At 42.4% G+C, this 16,894-nt stretch overlaps 1 protein-coding gene across 1 annotated transcript in view; it reads right to left on the minus strand.

Annotated features, from left to right (window-relative positions):
• Nucleotides 1-16,894, minus strand: part of CTNNB1 (catenin beta 1) — a 29,770-nt gene that overhangs the window by 5,659 nt on the left and 7,217 nt on the right. Inside the window, 9 exon segments of the mRNA NM_001286932.1 lie at nt 683-841; nt 1,107-1,445; nt 1,532-1,635; nt 2,210-2,354; nt 2,673-2,874; nt 2,961-3,199; nt 3,290-3,543; nt 3,731-3,958; nt 4,386-4,445. Coding sequence (NP_001273861.1) covers nt 683-841; nt 1,107-1,445; nt 1,532-1,635; nt 2,210-2,354; nt 2,673-2,874; nt 2,961-3,199; nt 3,290-3,543; nt 3,731-3,958; nt 4,386-4,398 — 1,683 coding nt within the window. The 5' untranslated portion in view covers nt 4,399-4,445.

Genomic DNA, 16,894 nt, shown 5'->3' on the forward strand with positions numbered 1-16,894 from the left:
AGAGACCATGTCTGGACGGGAGCATGAGTGTGTACATGACACTTATCGAGATTTGTCCAAAAAGCTAGTTGGACTGCAAGTAATAAGGTACTTGTTCTAGACTAACAGGCTACGTCTACACTGGCACCCTTTTCCAGAAATGCTTAAAACGGAACAGTTTTCCGTTATAAGTATTTCCGGAAAAAGCGCGTCTACATTGGCAGGATGCTTTTCCGGAAAAGCGTCCGTGCCAATGTAGACGCGCTTTTCTGCAAAAAAGCCCTGATCGTCATTTTCGCGATCGGGGCTTTTTTGCGGAAAACACTACTGTGCTGTCTACACTGGCCCTTTTCCGGAACAGTTTTCCAGAAAAAGGACTTTTGCCCGAACGGGAGCAGTATAGTATTTCCAGAAAAGCGGCTGATTTCTTATAGTAGATTGTCAGTGCTTTTCCGGAAATTCAAGGGGCCAGTGTAGACAGTTGGCAAGTTATTCCGGAAAAGCGGCTGATTTTCCGGAATAAGTGGCCAGTGTAGACAGAGCCACAACGAATTAATCCTAACATTCGCAGCAAGTGGTTTTAAAAGTTATAGAAAATATCATTTTGTGTTAGGCTTAGACATTTAAGCAGCATGCCTTGACTTATGGGAGGGAAATAGCCCACAACAGTGTCTTGTTTCTCCACTACCTCTTGACCACATACCACAAACTGCTGTTGTGTTCCACCCATAGATGTACGACGCTGAGTATCCTGATGTGCTCTAACAAGCAACTGAACTAGTCTTGGAATTGCACCTTGTTCACGCAAGGGGGCATGATTAGCTGGACAGAGAGCAAGATTGCGGATCAGACCAACAGTCGCCTGTAATTGGGATGAGAAATATAATTTACTTTAATCTTAATCCTGATGTTGTAGCAAATAAGTCCCTGCAAGAGCTGTTTAAAGTTCCCACCCATCCTAGACATGTATTAGCTAAAAGTTCTCTAGTAGTTTAATCAGAAGACAATATTCAAAGCAATCTCAAAACTCAAGCGTCAAATACACCACATTTTGCTAATATACTGTTCACTTCGAACAGGTTACCACAGAGGCAACAAGTGCCATCTTAAATTTGTACAATATTTACCTTGATCAGGGGCCAGTGAGATGGTGGGTGTAAGAGTTTAACCACCACTGGAAGTCCATAGTGAAGACGTACTGCATTTTGTGCCATCTCAGCTTCCTGATGTCTGCTAGTGAGATGACGAAGTGCACAGATAGCAGGTTCTGTGATATCTTCCCTGTCACCAGCCCGAAGAACAGTGCGTACAAGAGCCTCAATACCACCAACTTGGCACACCATCATCTTGTTCTTATAGTTGTTGCAGGTAAGGTTAGAAAGAATGCCAGCTGCACAGGTTACAACATTGATATCATCTGATCCTAAAAGCTGAACAAGGGTTCCTAGAAGACCTTCCATGCCTTCCTGTAGAGAGGTGAAGTAGTTTTGGTGTTAGTGTAAACTAAGTTAGCATTATGCTTGTGTTCCTGATTCCTAGCAGAACCACTTACCTGCTTAGTTGCAGCATCTGAAAGATTTCTGAGAGTCCAAAGACAATTCTGAACAAGACGCTGGCTTGGATCTGTAAGGTGGAGTCCCAAAGCCTGCATCCCACCTAGAACAAGATGCAAGTTAATGCTTCAGTGTTAAGCTTACAGTCTGACAGAGGCAGTAGTTAATGTAGACCCTGATCTTGCAAAAGAGCTAAGCTCCTTAATGAAGTTGGAGGTGCTCTCCATCTCAATTTAATTTGAGGTAATGGAAGCCACTCTGTACTTTGCAAGATCCTTTCTACCTTCACTGTCATAACATCTAGTAGACAAGACTCCTACTGCAATGGTGAAAAGTTTGCCATAAGTTTCCATACATTCAATCGTGAGTCTTCAGCCACTTTGGCAGACAAATGAACTCTTAACATGCTACAGGACTGCTCATTAATCAAGTGACATTTTTCTTGCAACTGTGGGAAATCAAAGCTATGCAGTGTTTTATTAGGTATTAATACTATGTTGGGTGGCTCTGACAAGAGCCACTTCTATAGTCTAAGCTACCGATTTCCAAGGCATTTACAGTTTGTGTAAATCTTTCCATAGCATCAACTCATATCTTTGTGGGGTGACATGTATCGTACTCTAGCAGCTGCATGTGGTAGGTATATTGGTATTAGCATGTTATAGCTTGACACTCACCAGCTTCAACAATAGCAGGTTTGTTACTAGAGCACACTGAGAGCACCTTCAGCACTCTACTTGTGGTCCACAGTAGTTTCTCATATGTGTAGGTCCTCATTATGTTTACTAGAGCCTGGGGTCCACCACTGGCCAGAATAATCAACTGCAAAGGAAATTTTATTTAGAGCTTCAGCTGAATGTTATGAGATGCCTTCTTTCCATTGTCATTCAGTTTCCACATGCATGAGTAATAATGTGGATGGATTTGAGACAGTGATAGCTATAATGGCCTCAAATGACTCTCTCTTACAATTTAGGTGACAATATTCGGCACCCTTACTAAAGCAATCTTCTCACTTCTGGATGTGGTTGATCTTACAGGACACAGGAGAAGGATATTAATAAGTATCCTACAAAATGACACTAGTTTGACAGCCCAGAGCCTGAATGGGCTCATGAAAATACAGATGCATTAATTTACCTTGCTTTCTTGATTGCCATAAGCTAAAATCTGAAGGCAATCTGTTGTGATGGCCAAGAATTTAACATTTGTCTTGTTGAGCAATGCAACCATTTTCTGCAGCCCACCAGCTAGACGGACAGCCATTTTGGCACCTTCTTGATGCAAAAGGAGGTTGTGAAGAGTAGTTATAGCATAAAACAGCACTGAATCCACTGGGGAACTTAAAAAAAAAAAAAGACAAGAATTAAGCAGATACCAGTATTAAATACAGGTAGAGTGTATATGTCACAATTATAATATACATACCCAAGCATTTTAACTAACGCAGGAATGCCTCCTGATTTGAAGATGGCCAACAATCCTTCACGGTGATGTGAGAGGTTGTGTAGTGTACCTGCAGTGCAACGGGCTGTTTCCACATCATTTGTATTTTGCATGGTACGCACAATAGCTGAGACCATTTGAGGAGAGCGCATGATAGCATGGCGGGAGGCTTCCTTTTTGGACAACTGATGAACCATAACTGCAGCCTTATTCACCACCACCTATGAGTACGAAGCAAGCTTTAAGTTTTAAGCTAGACATTTTAAGGACATGCTACAAATCGGCTACATTGAACAAAGGAATATGCATACCTGGTCCTCATCATTCAACAATTTGGTCAGTTCTGGGATGGCACGAGTTGCAAGTTCTGCATCATCTTGATAATTTATCAAGTTAACAACAGCATGCTTTAACATTTGGGATGGCTCAGCCAGGCGCTGCACATTAGTTGGATGAGCAGCATCGAACTGCGTGGAAGGGATCTGCATGCCTTCATCCAGTGTTTCAGGGAACATAGCTGCACGAACTCTCTGAGCTCTAGTCATTGCATATTGTCCATCAATGTCTGAAACAGATAAAATCTGACTGCTTAGTCTTTCCTTGGGACAGACCGCCTAAACTTTGTGCTAATTAAGACAATAAATACCAATTACTCAATGTGGTATATAAATTTAAGCAATCCCAACTTTACTAGATGAGTGTTTCCAAGTCATTTAAACAAGCCAACAGATTAGAATGGAGATTTTCCTTACCAGCTACTTGTTCCTGGGTGAAGGACTGAGAAAACCCCTGCTCCCACTCATACAAAACTTGAGTAGTGTCAACATCTTCCTCTTCAGGGTTCCCCTTGCCACTCAGAGAGGGTGCAGTTGTTGTGGCACCAGAGTGGATACCAGAGTCAAGATAGGATTGTTGCTGCCAGTGGCTGACTGCTGCTTTTCTATCTGGCTCCATTGCCATATCCAGTTCCATCAAGTCAGCTGTAAAAGAGTGTTGAATATGTAGACCACTTGTTTATTAGGCAAGTTTTAGTCCTAAAAAGATGCATCATAGATTGTAACATTTGCATTTAATTTGGAAAGAGCTGAGACAATAAGGTTTTAACTTTATGCCAGTTATTAACTGGAGACTTAGGCAGAACATTAAAGCAGAGATAGGCAACCCTAATAGAACTGTGCAGCAGAACTCTTGCCAATGCATCCAGGATATAAAGGATTCATTTGTCAGTCTTATGAGAATTAAGCATATATTTACAGGTTTATGCTCTTCCTAAAAAGAATTTTCCAAGCATGGAATATTTAGAAGCGGAAAAGAACAATTACATGGGAAGAGAGGGCTAAACAGTTAGCTACCCTAATATTTGTCAAAGCCATGCAAAGTTCAGTCTGAGTGATATGTTAGATATACCTTGGGTTGCCATGTTCCTTGCTGAGCTCCCAGAACTGTAGTCTGCAGACCCTCAGAGGCCTTAACCAGGAAAGCAAAAACAAAAAAAAAATTATAAACTTGCTAGATTTGGTTAGTTACTATTAAGAGACAATAGTTAAAAGCTGAGATCAGCCTAGGATGTTAGTACTGTATCTCAGTCTACAGGTTAGGAGATGCATCAAGTCTGTACACAATGCACCTAGTTACAAATTAGCAATCACTCTTATCTGAGGCCTGCCAGCAAAAACCTGGATATAATCTCAGAACATTTATTTTCTTAAAAAGCCAAGAGGAAATGCATGGAGAATATTGGAACCATTTTTTTCCATTTCTCTATTCCTCAGCTATAAAATAGAACCTCGCTATCACCATGTAGCTGGGGCACGTGAGGAGAAGAGAGAGTAGTACTTTGAACCCTTTCCAGCTCTGATCCTAGAACCACTAGGTGAGAGTTAACTCACTGTAGCTTTATGCATTTGCCAAATGTACTATAAAGCCATCATTACACAAGGCTAATAATGGCCCACTGGCCATCCATCATCTTTCCAGGGGTTGAGAGAACCACCCCGACCACCCAGATGCTTCCTCAACTGATCATTTAACCTAAGTTACTCCAGTGGTATAAGCAGACTAACACAGACTTATGATTTAATCTGCTCCAGACTGCCTATGCCCTGCCTCAATGTGGTCTGCTGTGAAGACGAGCTTGATAATAGTCAACTAGAACAAACTTGTATGAAAATTAAATGCTAAAGAATTAGTGAAAATGTATAAATTCTAATTTCTGAAGTCAGTCAAGACAATTTTTATCTAGACCCCACAATTCTAACAAACCAATGTAGGCCTAATGCCTTTTAAGAATATGGACTGAAAATGCAGTCAAAAGACCTCACTAGTTGAGTTTGGCATTTGCCTAAAATCTGCTCCTGCCATTCCATAATCCCCATTCCTTAAAGTTACAGTAGCTTCCCCATTTGACAGGCAACCATCTTATTCTTGAAATATAGTCAAACTAATCTTTTGGCTGTCAATCACTGAATTATTTTCCCCACCCCAGTGTATTCATGTGGAAAACTGAAGAAGAATTGTTAGTAGCTTTACCCACAAGAGAGGGCTGCTATTTCTCCTTGATAAGCAACCTAAGTTAGTGAGTGGGCCACATGATTGGCCCTTTCTCTCCTCAAGCAAACATGACCTAACCAAGCGAGTATCTCGAGATAAATGCAGTTAGCAACATGATTTTATGTACCTAGAATTTATGGAGTGTACTGACTAAACTAAGTCAATTCTTGGATGGGGTGCAGAGAGAGTGGCGAGCTCTCAGAGTCAGTCAATGTTGTGTACAAGCAGCATCCCTCATTTCATGTGCATTTCACTTTAGAAATGCCAGTAGAAAAAACACCACATGGAAGGTAACTATCAGAATCTGGCAACCTTCCACATGGGCAGCATCTCGTGGGCCACACAACCCAGATGGGCTGCACTGCATACTACAGTATTAGAAACAAAAAACAGGACTAACACGGCTACATTTCTATCACAGTATTAGAGGGATCCTTTTATTCTTCAATTTGCATCACTAACAGCAGAAGGTTAAAGCACAGCCAGACCTATTCACCGTAAATGCAGTTGAAAAAAAAAAGTTGAAAACCTACTACCATCAGTTTTGGCTAAAAACAGACCTTTCACACTATATAAACTTGACAAAAGATATATTTGCTACTGCTCCATGTTAGTGCTTCAAGCACCTTACTTTATGACTGTCTTATGACTGCCTTCTGTAGTGGGAAAAAAACCCACGCAGATTAGTTTTTAAAAATTATCCTCTCCTTCCCTAAGAAGTAGGTGGTAACCAAGAAATGAATTACACTGAACATAGCATCAACTTTTGAAAGCAGTAATACAATTCACAGGAATCATAAATGGTATTTTTCACTACTCCAGAATTAATCGAAACTCCATTCGCCACCGGAATTCCACCCTAATTAACCTTGATGCAAGTTGACCATGTTTAGTATTTAACCATATATACACACTCTTGCAAGCATTCAGCTTTAAATGATTCATTTCTGCTAAGCACCATGGTAGGTCTATTTATGCAATTGGAGATACCAACATGAGTATTAAATCATACATGTTGCTTTCCTCTGATTAATAACTACACATGAAATCTGTTTTGCATTTGGTGGGAAGGCAGTATTTTAGTCCAGGAAAGTTTAACTCTTTCTCTAGTATTTTTAGAAAGAATGAATAAAGCTGATGTTCCCCTCAAGTGCATGCAAAAGAGCTCCCACCCTGCTTCCCCATCCCCCCACCCACCCAAAAAAAGCAGCTTCACAGCCTCTGCCTGACTCCAGTCAAAGTTAAGCTTCTATGTTACAGGAAATCCACTGTTCTGATGTTGCATGGCATTTTGGTATGTGTTCAGACTGTCATTTCCAAAAGACAAGAATAGAAACTAAAATACAAGTTAAGCTCGAATGACGAGCCCAGCAAGAGTCTCATTTTCAATCTAATCAAGTTTAGTGAAGTTACAGAAATATAAGAAGCTAGATGGTAAAGTAAGTGCAACTGGAAAATTGACAACCCTAACAAAATATTTTAATCATAGATCAGAAGTCCACATTAAAACCATCTATTAGTAAACTATCAAGAAAGATGTTCAAGATTTGAAAACTGCTGGCAGACACTTTATTCAGAACCTTCTGCACGTTTGGGCCTGTTTTACTGATGCATCTGGCAAACTTATTACCCACAAAGTCTTTTATTACCAAGCAATGAGTCGCTACAATTTCAGTTAACTAAGCAATTGAGAAAAATTCAGGAAAGCAAAAGCAAGGCAGGTGGCTTCAAGTAGCATGCATGCCTAAGCACACTAGAATTTTATATTGAACCTACATCTATGTATAGTACAATTAGATATACTAGTATATTAATATGTATTTTGTTAATGCCTTCTAAGATGTAACTAGGTCTCATATGCTGTAGTTACGACTAGGGAAGTGAAAGGTTAACCGGCTAACCAATAAACATCACCCTAAATTGATAACGCTTACCAGTTCTGATTAACTGTAGGGTCTGGAACAGCTCCCTCCCACTCTAGGCAGTGGGCAGCTCTCCACATAGGCAGGGGTTGCTCCAGCTGGCTGGTGGGAGAAACCCCTATACACATGGGCTCAGCCCAGGTTACATGCTGGCTCCCCAGGACAAAGCCTCCTCCATGGGAGCAACCCCTGCTGGCCCTGCTTGCTCCACTCCTGTGAGGTGCTTCATGGCAGGCGCTGCAGTATAAAGCTTGTTAAAACTTTATACTGCATAGCCCACAGGACACGTAACCATTACACTTTTCAGACATTACACAGTTACTTTTAACTGGGGTTATAAAAAGTCAGTTAGACTAGTCTTCTGGATGTGCCAGGAACAAGGTATTCTACCCGGATTTTTAAACTTACTTTGTTGCAGATCTGTCCCAACTTCTTCCTCCTAAAATATCTTTTTACCAGGACACGGGTTAAACCCCTAAAATCCAGGACACTCTGATTCAGCAACATCCGTGGTCAGGCAAGACGGACTATGAATATTGCTGGATCAGAGAGCCCCAGCTGGCCAGGTTCAGGGAATAGAGCTGACAGCGGGGAGCACAGCCCCAGTGGCAGCAGGCTGGCTTGAGAGAGAGCAGAGCCCAGGCTACAACTGGTGGAAGGGAGTGCAGCTCCTCTGAGGCTGCAGGCAGAGGGGTCAGCGACCTGGAGCGCAGCCCCAGCCCAGTGAACAAAGCAGGTTAGAGAGCACAGCCCCATGCCCAGATGGGAGTACAGCCCTACTCAGGATGGGGGCAGCAGGGTTGGTGGGGGAGCAGAGCTGACAGCAAGGAAGTGAGCGTTCACCTCCCCTGGTGTGGTAAACTCTGATTCAGAAGCACTCAGGTCCCAAGGGTGCCAGACCAGGAAGGTCCTACCTGTAGATATTCCTTTACCTATTAATCTAGTTTATCATATACTTGAAATTAGTACAGGATGGAGTTTCTTCTGGAAAGATCAGATAACCTACTCAAGCTATAACTGTCCAGCCCTTCATTTGTTTAAATTAATGTTAGAGGCATCAACAGGTTAAGCAGCACTAAGACTCCTCTGCTCTTCCATTTCTGTTAATGGTCAGGATTCATTGCTGGTAACACCTAGCTACAGCAGTTAGCATGAAGGGCTGAACATATCCTAGAAACACAGTGCTTACAATATAGGCTACCCAAATAATCCTGTCCAGCTTGCCTCCCTCACTTGCACAAATAGAATCCTTAATTCAAAGTGAGAAGACATCACAGATTTCACCATCTCATGTATTGCTTCAGTAATGGCTGCCATGCACTTTTCCCTGCAAAAACACTGAAATGCTCTCATCCATGTTTTTCCAGAATGAAAACCTACAAACACTAAGCAGCATGGTAGGAGAAGAGGCCTCTTAAGGGTACAGCTCAGCTGAGTTATCGCTATAGTACTGTAATGGGGAGGTAGCATCCCCTTGATTTTACCACATTGTGCTGTTAGGACACTGCTGCATGAACAGTGCTTATTAAGTGACCAAATTAGTACCATGAATTAATTACAGAAGCTTTTTTTTAAGTGTATATAAGGCCTTAAAAGTTTGTCTCCAAACAATAGCATGCCACCAATGAGCAAGTTTTGAATTAGAAGCCTATCTTCCAGAATCAGGAAGAATTGACCTTTACCACTGAAATGCATAGACACAATGATAATATTTCATTTAAACAGTCATGATTGACTTTTCCCCTACTCTTTGTCTTGTCTATTTAGATGAAAAGCTCTGTGGCAGTTTAATGTCTAGCACAAAGACGACTCGTTTGTTTCACCTGGGATACTACTGTAAAAAAAGCAACTGAACTAAAAGCAGAAAAGTGTTGATTAGTGAAAGCTGACTGAACAAAATTTTGCACATCAAAATTCTAGATACAAAGCCAGCAATGTTGAAGTCCTTTTTGTACTATAACCCTTTTGTCAAAAAGGATGCCCCGGCAGTTTAACCCAGATTTCTAAATATTTAGGCAGTGATACACTCAGCACTACCAGTGTCAACTGGTTTAAGAGCATAAATTCCTTATGAAGAGAGTTAAGCTCCCAAATCACTTACACATGCAATGCTGAATGTAATACTAACCCCTCAGTAACTTAAAATGGACAAAGGCCTAGATTTTTTTTTTTTTAATAAGACACTGAAGATTACTTCATTTAGAGTAAACTGACCAAGAATTATAGTACTGAAAGGGTCCTTGAGACATCATCTAGTCCAGTCCCTTGAACTCAAGGCAGAGTGAGTTATCTAGACCAGTGTTTGCCAATTGCTGCTCCGTAGAACCTTGGGGTTCCATGAGAACGCAGCACTCCCCTGCCCCCTCCTAAAGAGGCAGAGTAGAAAGTTTTAGCACCCCATATAAACGAGACATTTCCTACCAACAGCTAAGAAACGTCATGCTAAAATTTAACACTAATATACAGGCAAGCTCTTTCATAAATTCCCAATAATCTTATTGGCTACGTCTAGACTGGCATGATTTTCCGCAAATGCTTTTAACAGAAAAGTTTTTCAGTTAAAAGTATTTGTGGAAAAGAGCGTCTAGATTGGCACGGACGCTTTTGCGCAAAAGCACTTTTTGTGGAAAAGCGTCCGTGCCAATCTAGACGCGGTTTTGCGCAAGAAAGCCCCAATCGCCATTTTCGCCATCGGGGCTTTTTTGCACAAAACAGTTTTTAGCTGTCTACACTGGCCCTCTTGTGCAAAAGCATTTGCGCAAGAGGGCTTTTTCCCTGAATGGAAGCAGCATAGCATTTCCGCAAGAACACTGACAATCTTACATTAGATCGTCAGTGTTCTTGCGCAAATTCAAGCGGCCAGTGTAGACAGCTGGCAAGTTTTTCCACAAAAGCAGCCATTGATTCCAAGTGATGAATAATCAGAAGTATTAGTTTTTCCAAGTGTAATGTTCTGTACTTGACTTCTGTCAGTTGTATACCACAGACATTCTAGCAGGGGATAACCATTTTTCCAAAAAGCCTTTGAATCAAAGTTTGAGATTAACATTAGGTTAGTGTCAGACTTCAATTTCATTACTTTCCCTGATTAATATTTCAGTCTGAGCAAGGAAAGGCCAGTTCTCACACTAGAGGGCTTTCTAGGATGTACCACACCCTGAAAGCTCAAAGCTCATCTGCTTTTATGCAACATCTGTTTACACCACCGCAATTGCTTACATAGATAAGGTTTTGGTGTACTTCTATACCTGTCCTTAATACTATGTAATATGTAAAGACATTTTTAAGCTTCCCAAAAAAAATCAGTTTCAGTAATTTGAGGCCTACCTAGCCTCAAACTTACAAATAGAGAGCTAGTCTGATGATTATACTAGTTTAACATCCCTCCCCCCATGCTCTTTTTTGGTCAGAAGATAGAAAACCCTTACTACCTACTCAGTTCCCCTGCCCTTTTAATTGCAGACTCTGAAACTATCTTCCAATTTTTTCCACTAACAGTATTCCAAAAATAAAAATCTAATGACAATTTTCTTGATATCTCAAGACTTGGTCAGTGGTCACCAACAAGTAGTTTGGGATCTACTGGTTTAGCTTGGAGCCTGACTGGTGATCCAGACTGTTGGCCAGGAGGCTATCAAGTGCCAGCACTTCAGCTGCCCCTCCCTCCTGCCCTCTGCCTTGGAGACATCCCCCCCCCCCCCACCTCCTGCTTGCTGTGAAGAGTGGGGAAGGCAGAGATGAGGGGCACTGATGTCAGGGTGCCCCCTCTTATCCCACCCATACCCAATCTCCAGAGGGTGGATGTGACAGGGCTTAGGATGGAGGGATCTTGCTGGCAACTGCCCCCTATATCTAAACATGCTCAGCATGCTTAAAGGGGCAATGTGAATCGGACACACCCTGTGTGTGTCTTACTCACACAAACACCATCTTTCACACTCTCCTCCCGACCCACATAGTTGTGATGTTCCTAATTGTCACAATATTTTAGGGTTTTGACTGCCTGCATTGTATTCCATTTAAATTCAATTCTTGGAGTAGAGAGTTCTAAAATGCCTAACCTGTTGTGACAATTATCCCTATGGTGATTTTTAAAATATATAGCTAGTTTTGTTTTCTCATGGTGCACATAAAATTCTAATTTGCCCCCACTCCCCATCTAAATGTGGAATATTGGCCAGTCTCTCCTTGAATTGGGCTGAGTCTCCTGCAGCCAAATTGCAAACCGCACTTTGCTAAGCTTTTTCCACAAGAGGCTTTTCCAACATTCGGCCCATCTATACTGGGTCAAATGTCAGGAAAAAAAATAAACCCTTTTTCGGAACATCCCTTCTTCCTCGTAAAACGAGGTTTACAGGGATCCTGAAAAAGCACATCTGCTCTTCTGAAAAAGTTTCGGAACAGCAGACTTCTTCCCTGAATGCGGCAGTTTCTCCCAGGATACCTCTGATATCCCAGAAAAGGCTATGTCTACACTACAGAGGTTAACAGTTCAGTAGCACAGTGGGACTTCCTCTAGCCCAGCCCTGCATTGCTCCAGGAAGCAGCTGGCATGTCCCTGTGGTCTCCCTATGCTGCCTTTGCCTGCAGCTCCCACTGGCCAGGAACAGGGACCCAATTAGTTAATTGACAGGTGTGGTGCAGTGCATGGAGTCACCAGCCCTCTGTGCCTCCTCCTTCTGGAGCTGCTGCGGGACAGGTCTGCTGCTTTTGGGAATGGTGCAGTCCCAGGTTGGGAATGAGAATGCATTAGTGCCACTGTCACTGCTTAAGGTAAAGTAGGGTCCAGCTAGAGCAGTGGTCCCCAACCTTTAGAGCCTCCCGGGCACGGGGCCACTCACACGCTGGGGGCAGGGTCGTGCGTCCTGGGGCATGCTGGGGCAGGGATGCCCTTGCACCCGGCAGCGGCATGTGCCCCACGGCCAGGGCCGCCCGAGCTCCTTGTGCTGTGGGCCCGGCCCCACCGCCCGAGTAGCATGCCTGCATGTGCCCCAGGGCTGGGGCCGCCCGAACGCCGCGCACCAGGTGCCGGTGGCGTGTCGCGCGTCTGGGGCCAGTGCCTCTATTGCACCGCATGCCAGGGCCAGCCCAGGTTGTCGGCGGGTGCATTTTTCCTGAGCACTTGCCCCAGCCTTGAGTTCTTCCTGAACCCAAATTCTCCAACACCTGTACCCTGAACTCCCTCCTACATCCCAACCTGGTGCAAGTGAGTGAGGATAGGGAAATGGAGCCTCACAAGTGGGAGAGGGAGGGGCTAGAGCATGAAACAAATATGTGTTTGAAATTACATTGAATTGCACTTCTATTCAAAATGCAATGTTGTGCTTAAAGTTGGAGACTACTGCTTTAATTCAAGATAGGGAAGGGACACATCTTAATGGTTTCCTCCTTTGGTGAGCTTTTTTTTTTTTAAAAAGTGACATGCTTCTTGGACATAGGACTTGAGTGTTTTAAAGAAGTTTCCCCTTTTTACTTGTGAAGTCAAGACAATCATGGAGTTTTACATGAGAAATATCAAGTATGTCAAGATCTCTAATGGAAGTAGTTTTATTAATCTTGCATCATGAACATTAAGGAGGCCAGTCTTGCTCCTCAGGAGCAGAGATATGGTCTTTAATAAAGACAACCCTATTTCTTGGTCAAAGCACATGATGAAGTGCAGCTTCCAGTGAAGCCAAAGCTGGTAAAGTTTCAGTGTTCATTTAAAAGAATCTAGTGGCATGAATAGGAATGTCCACATTGCAGTTGGGAGCAAGCTTCTCTGAGCAGACACTACTCTTGCTTGCTCATCTCCAGCTGGTGTGCTAAAGATGTGGACACTGCAGCTTGGGCTCTCAATCACACCCAACAATCTCCTGGGTCTGAGCAACCTACATGCTACTACTTTAGCCTGAGCTGAGCTTGCATGCACGCGTGCAAGACTGTCTACTCCTGCTTCAAGGCTCACTCTCAGCTGCAGTACAGGATACTTGCACAGCCTTGTATTTAAAAAAAAAAAAGTCTTCCAAATTTTGAAGTATAAGGGTTGACAGTTTGATACTAGTCCCAACTTCAGTTCTTTCTAGATAAGATGTAGCTCAATACCCATCAGACAAGAGCAGTTTGTACACACTGTTTGCCAGAGTCAAGTTTTATTTAGGGAAAAACCTTACTTGAATTAGCACAACTAAGCCCACTTACTGTTAGAGCTACCAAGGCTTTATTCCCCTTGCATAAATCAAGCACACAAAATGCAGTACACTGAATTATCATACATCACTGACATTCCTAGTTAATCTATTTTCTGACTGCTGAGATCAAATGCTATCAGAAAGCAGTCACTGGACCCTACTCAGCATTCCATTTTTCATTGCTCTCTGGATAAGATGTTCCCATCTCCATTTATGGAGTGCTTAGTTTCTTCTCCATATTCAGAGCTTCCCATTTTGAAGATTTTTAAAGGAGAGAGGACGAGAAGTCTACAGCTAATTTTTGGACCCTTTCATCAAGGACCCAATTGTCTTGTAGGAAATTGAGAAGCTGAAGTAAAACTGATCTGGTTTCCTGCTGCTGCTACCAGCAACTAGCAAGAGAGAGTAGAGCTGGTGCTGCCTGCAAGCTCAAGGCACCAAAACAAGCAGCTCTATTTAGAATGCCTTTTCTGCAATTATAAAGGGACCACTTTTTTGAAAGAAAGATTAAACAAAGTAGAAATTGGTTTTGCAACTCCCATGCTCTCTATTTACAAGGGAACACCTTGCTGCTGTTTGATTTTGAGTTCTGTAGATGTGTATTACCTTCTTTACAGGACCCAAGCATGAACCCCAACTGAAAATAAAATACCATGCTCAGACATTTGAGTTAATACATTTCTCCAGCATAAGAAAAAAGTAAGATATTATCCATTATTGCTTGAGGAAGGAGCTAGTTTCTTTAATGCAGAATACTAAGTCCCAGGACTTATCACTGATAGATGCTGTCCCAAAGTAAAGGGCTTTCAGGAAACACTGGTTCTTGATTTAGCAGCAATGCCGCCAATGGATGACCCCCGTATGACAGGCAGGCAAGACTGCATGATAGTATGTAAATTAACTCCATGTTATGGAAATAATTCCTAGAACACATCTCCTATAACAGCTGGCCAAGTAATTCCTTAGACAAAAGACTAAACAGGCACAGCTCCTGGGATAGGGGCACACCACACAGCTGTGCACACTACAGTGAAGCCCAATTACTGGCCAATAGGAGCAATGAGGAGGGGTGCCTACTAAGAATATTAAATATTGACTACTTAACTAATCAATAGTTGATGCATTTTGCATTGATTAGTCAATAGGGAGCCTCTGCCTTTGAAGTGAATCAACAGCCCTAGGGCTGTTGACACTTCAAAGGTGAAAGTGCCATGTGGAGCCCAGGGTCAGCTGGGGACTCCCCCATTGACCCTGGCCTCCACACAGTGTTTCAAAATGGCAGCACCACATGAAGCCTAGGACCAGACCCTGGGCTCCAAGCAGTGCTGCCACTTTGAAGTACCCCCTGCTCTTCTCCCCCCACCCTTGCTGCCTCTGACAGAGGTAGCACAAGCAGAGGGATGCGACTAGTCAACTAGTCTGTCGACTATCCAATAAGCATTTGCTTATCAGATAGCTGCCTAGTCCTTCACATCCCTAGTGCCTACAGGGAGCACTTCTCTGCAGCATGCAGAGCCCCTTCCTCCCCCTGCCAGGCAAAGCCTGAAAATTGGATCAGGCCCAGGAAGCTTGCTCTCCCCACTGTCGTCTCCTCCCCTCCCCACACACATAGTGGGGAGCTGGCACTGCAGCAACAGTGCCCCCTGTGCAGCTAGCGCACCAGCTCATGTTGCTACGGGGGGGGGGGGGGAGGAAGAGAGAGAGAGAGAGAGAGAGAGAGAGATTGATTAAGCCTTGAGCCAGATCAAGGTGAGCCACAGGTTCTCCCTACTCCTGCTATTGGTCAACCCCATGCTAGAACAGCTATAATACCTGTAGATTTCCCTAGTACATACAAAGATGAGAGTTAACAGGGAGCCATAATGAATCAAGATTTACAGGCAAGGAAAACAGTATTCTTGCCAAATGGCTGAATCACACAAAATACTTAGTCATTTCATCCAAGAAGGAACCAAGTCAAATTGTGAATTATTTGCCATCTCATCAGTACAGACTGCCTAAATACACTTCCATGAATTGTGTTAGGAAGATAGAGGCAATCCCTTCACTGAAATGGCAAAGCTCACAACTCAGTTGAGCAAGCATTTAAAAGTGGGGGGGAAAAAAAAAAAAAAAGTAAAAACTCTGAATTAAAATAGTTAAGTATTTTGTTCTCTAGCAAGGAATTTCAGGGTTGAGCTTTTAAACTATTGAAACTAATTGCTATTAGTGACAGACTCTCCTTTTGCAGAGCAACAATTAAAAACAAAACGAAGTGTTTGAGAAACTCCCAGGCTCTAATAGGAGTAATACTAGTGGAGATTAGTTGACATTAAGATTTGGAAGATGCATACTTGGAAATAGGATAACAATTACCAAAACTCAAATAGAGGAAATAATGGCAGGTACATTATGGTTTGTGGTGCTCTCTCAAGACTGGTGATGGGAAGTACACCACATGATGACTGTACATACAAGTTACATTCCTATTCTAGCACACTAATCAGAACCTTGATTACAGCAGTTTTGAAAGCCAATACCGAAATAATAGTGACATTTACAGTTTAGTTCATTGTAACTAAAGATGCAATAGTATGAGTCTTCATCTGATGGTTTTAACACCATCCAATTTCAGAAAGTATGTATTTATTCAACTCCAACTGCAATGCATTAAGCTTTCAGAATACTAATCGATATTCTCAAGTTATCTGCTACCTAAGGATAATTATTTAAAGGTTTGAACTCCTTCACTGTAGTCAATATGATAATGTGACTAAATGAAATCTTTTGTAAGAAAACTTAATTTGATTCATATTTGGTACTAACCGAATGTTAATTCAGTATGTAAGAGCCAATCACAAGGAAAAAAATTTGAACTTCACTGACCCTTGCATGCCTTCAGATGTTTTATCCCCTGCCTACGTTGTTGTATAAGTCAAGGAAACATGGTAGGATCCACAGATTTTTACACACGGATGATTTAGACTGTTGTCCAGCCTACTTACATAAGTAACAGGCTATTGAGGAGGCATTTTTCCAAGCTCAGGAAAGTGTTATAACATCACCTGTACCTCCCTCCCACCACATTTGTCTGAAATGTCCTTATTTAAGCCTAGTGCATTTAGCCAAAGAATTTAACTATTTTTTTTTTTTAAATGGGAGTTAGACATTTGAAGTGACGAAGTCAACTAGTGATGCAAGATGGGTAAGGTAATCTCTTCCATTGAGCAGCTTCTAATGGAGACAAGCTTTTGAACTTAGAGCTCCTTAAAGAAACCTTTAAAATCCTGGGACC

The sequence above is a fragment of the Pelodiscus sinensis genome, chromosome 2, assembly GCF_052426305.1.
Source record: "Pelodiscus sinensis isolate ZL-2025 chromosome 2, ASM5242630v1, whole genome shotgun sequence".
NCBI lineage: Eukaryota > Metazoa > Chordata > Testudines > Trionychidae > Pelodiscus > Pelodiscus sinensis.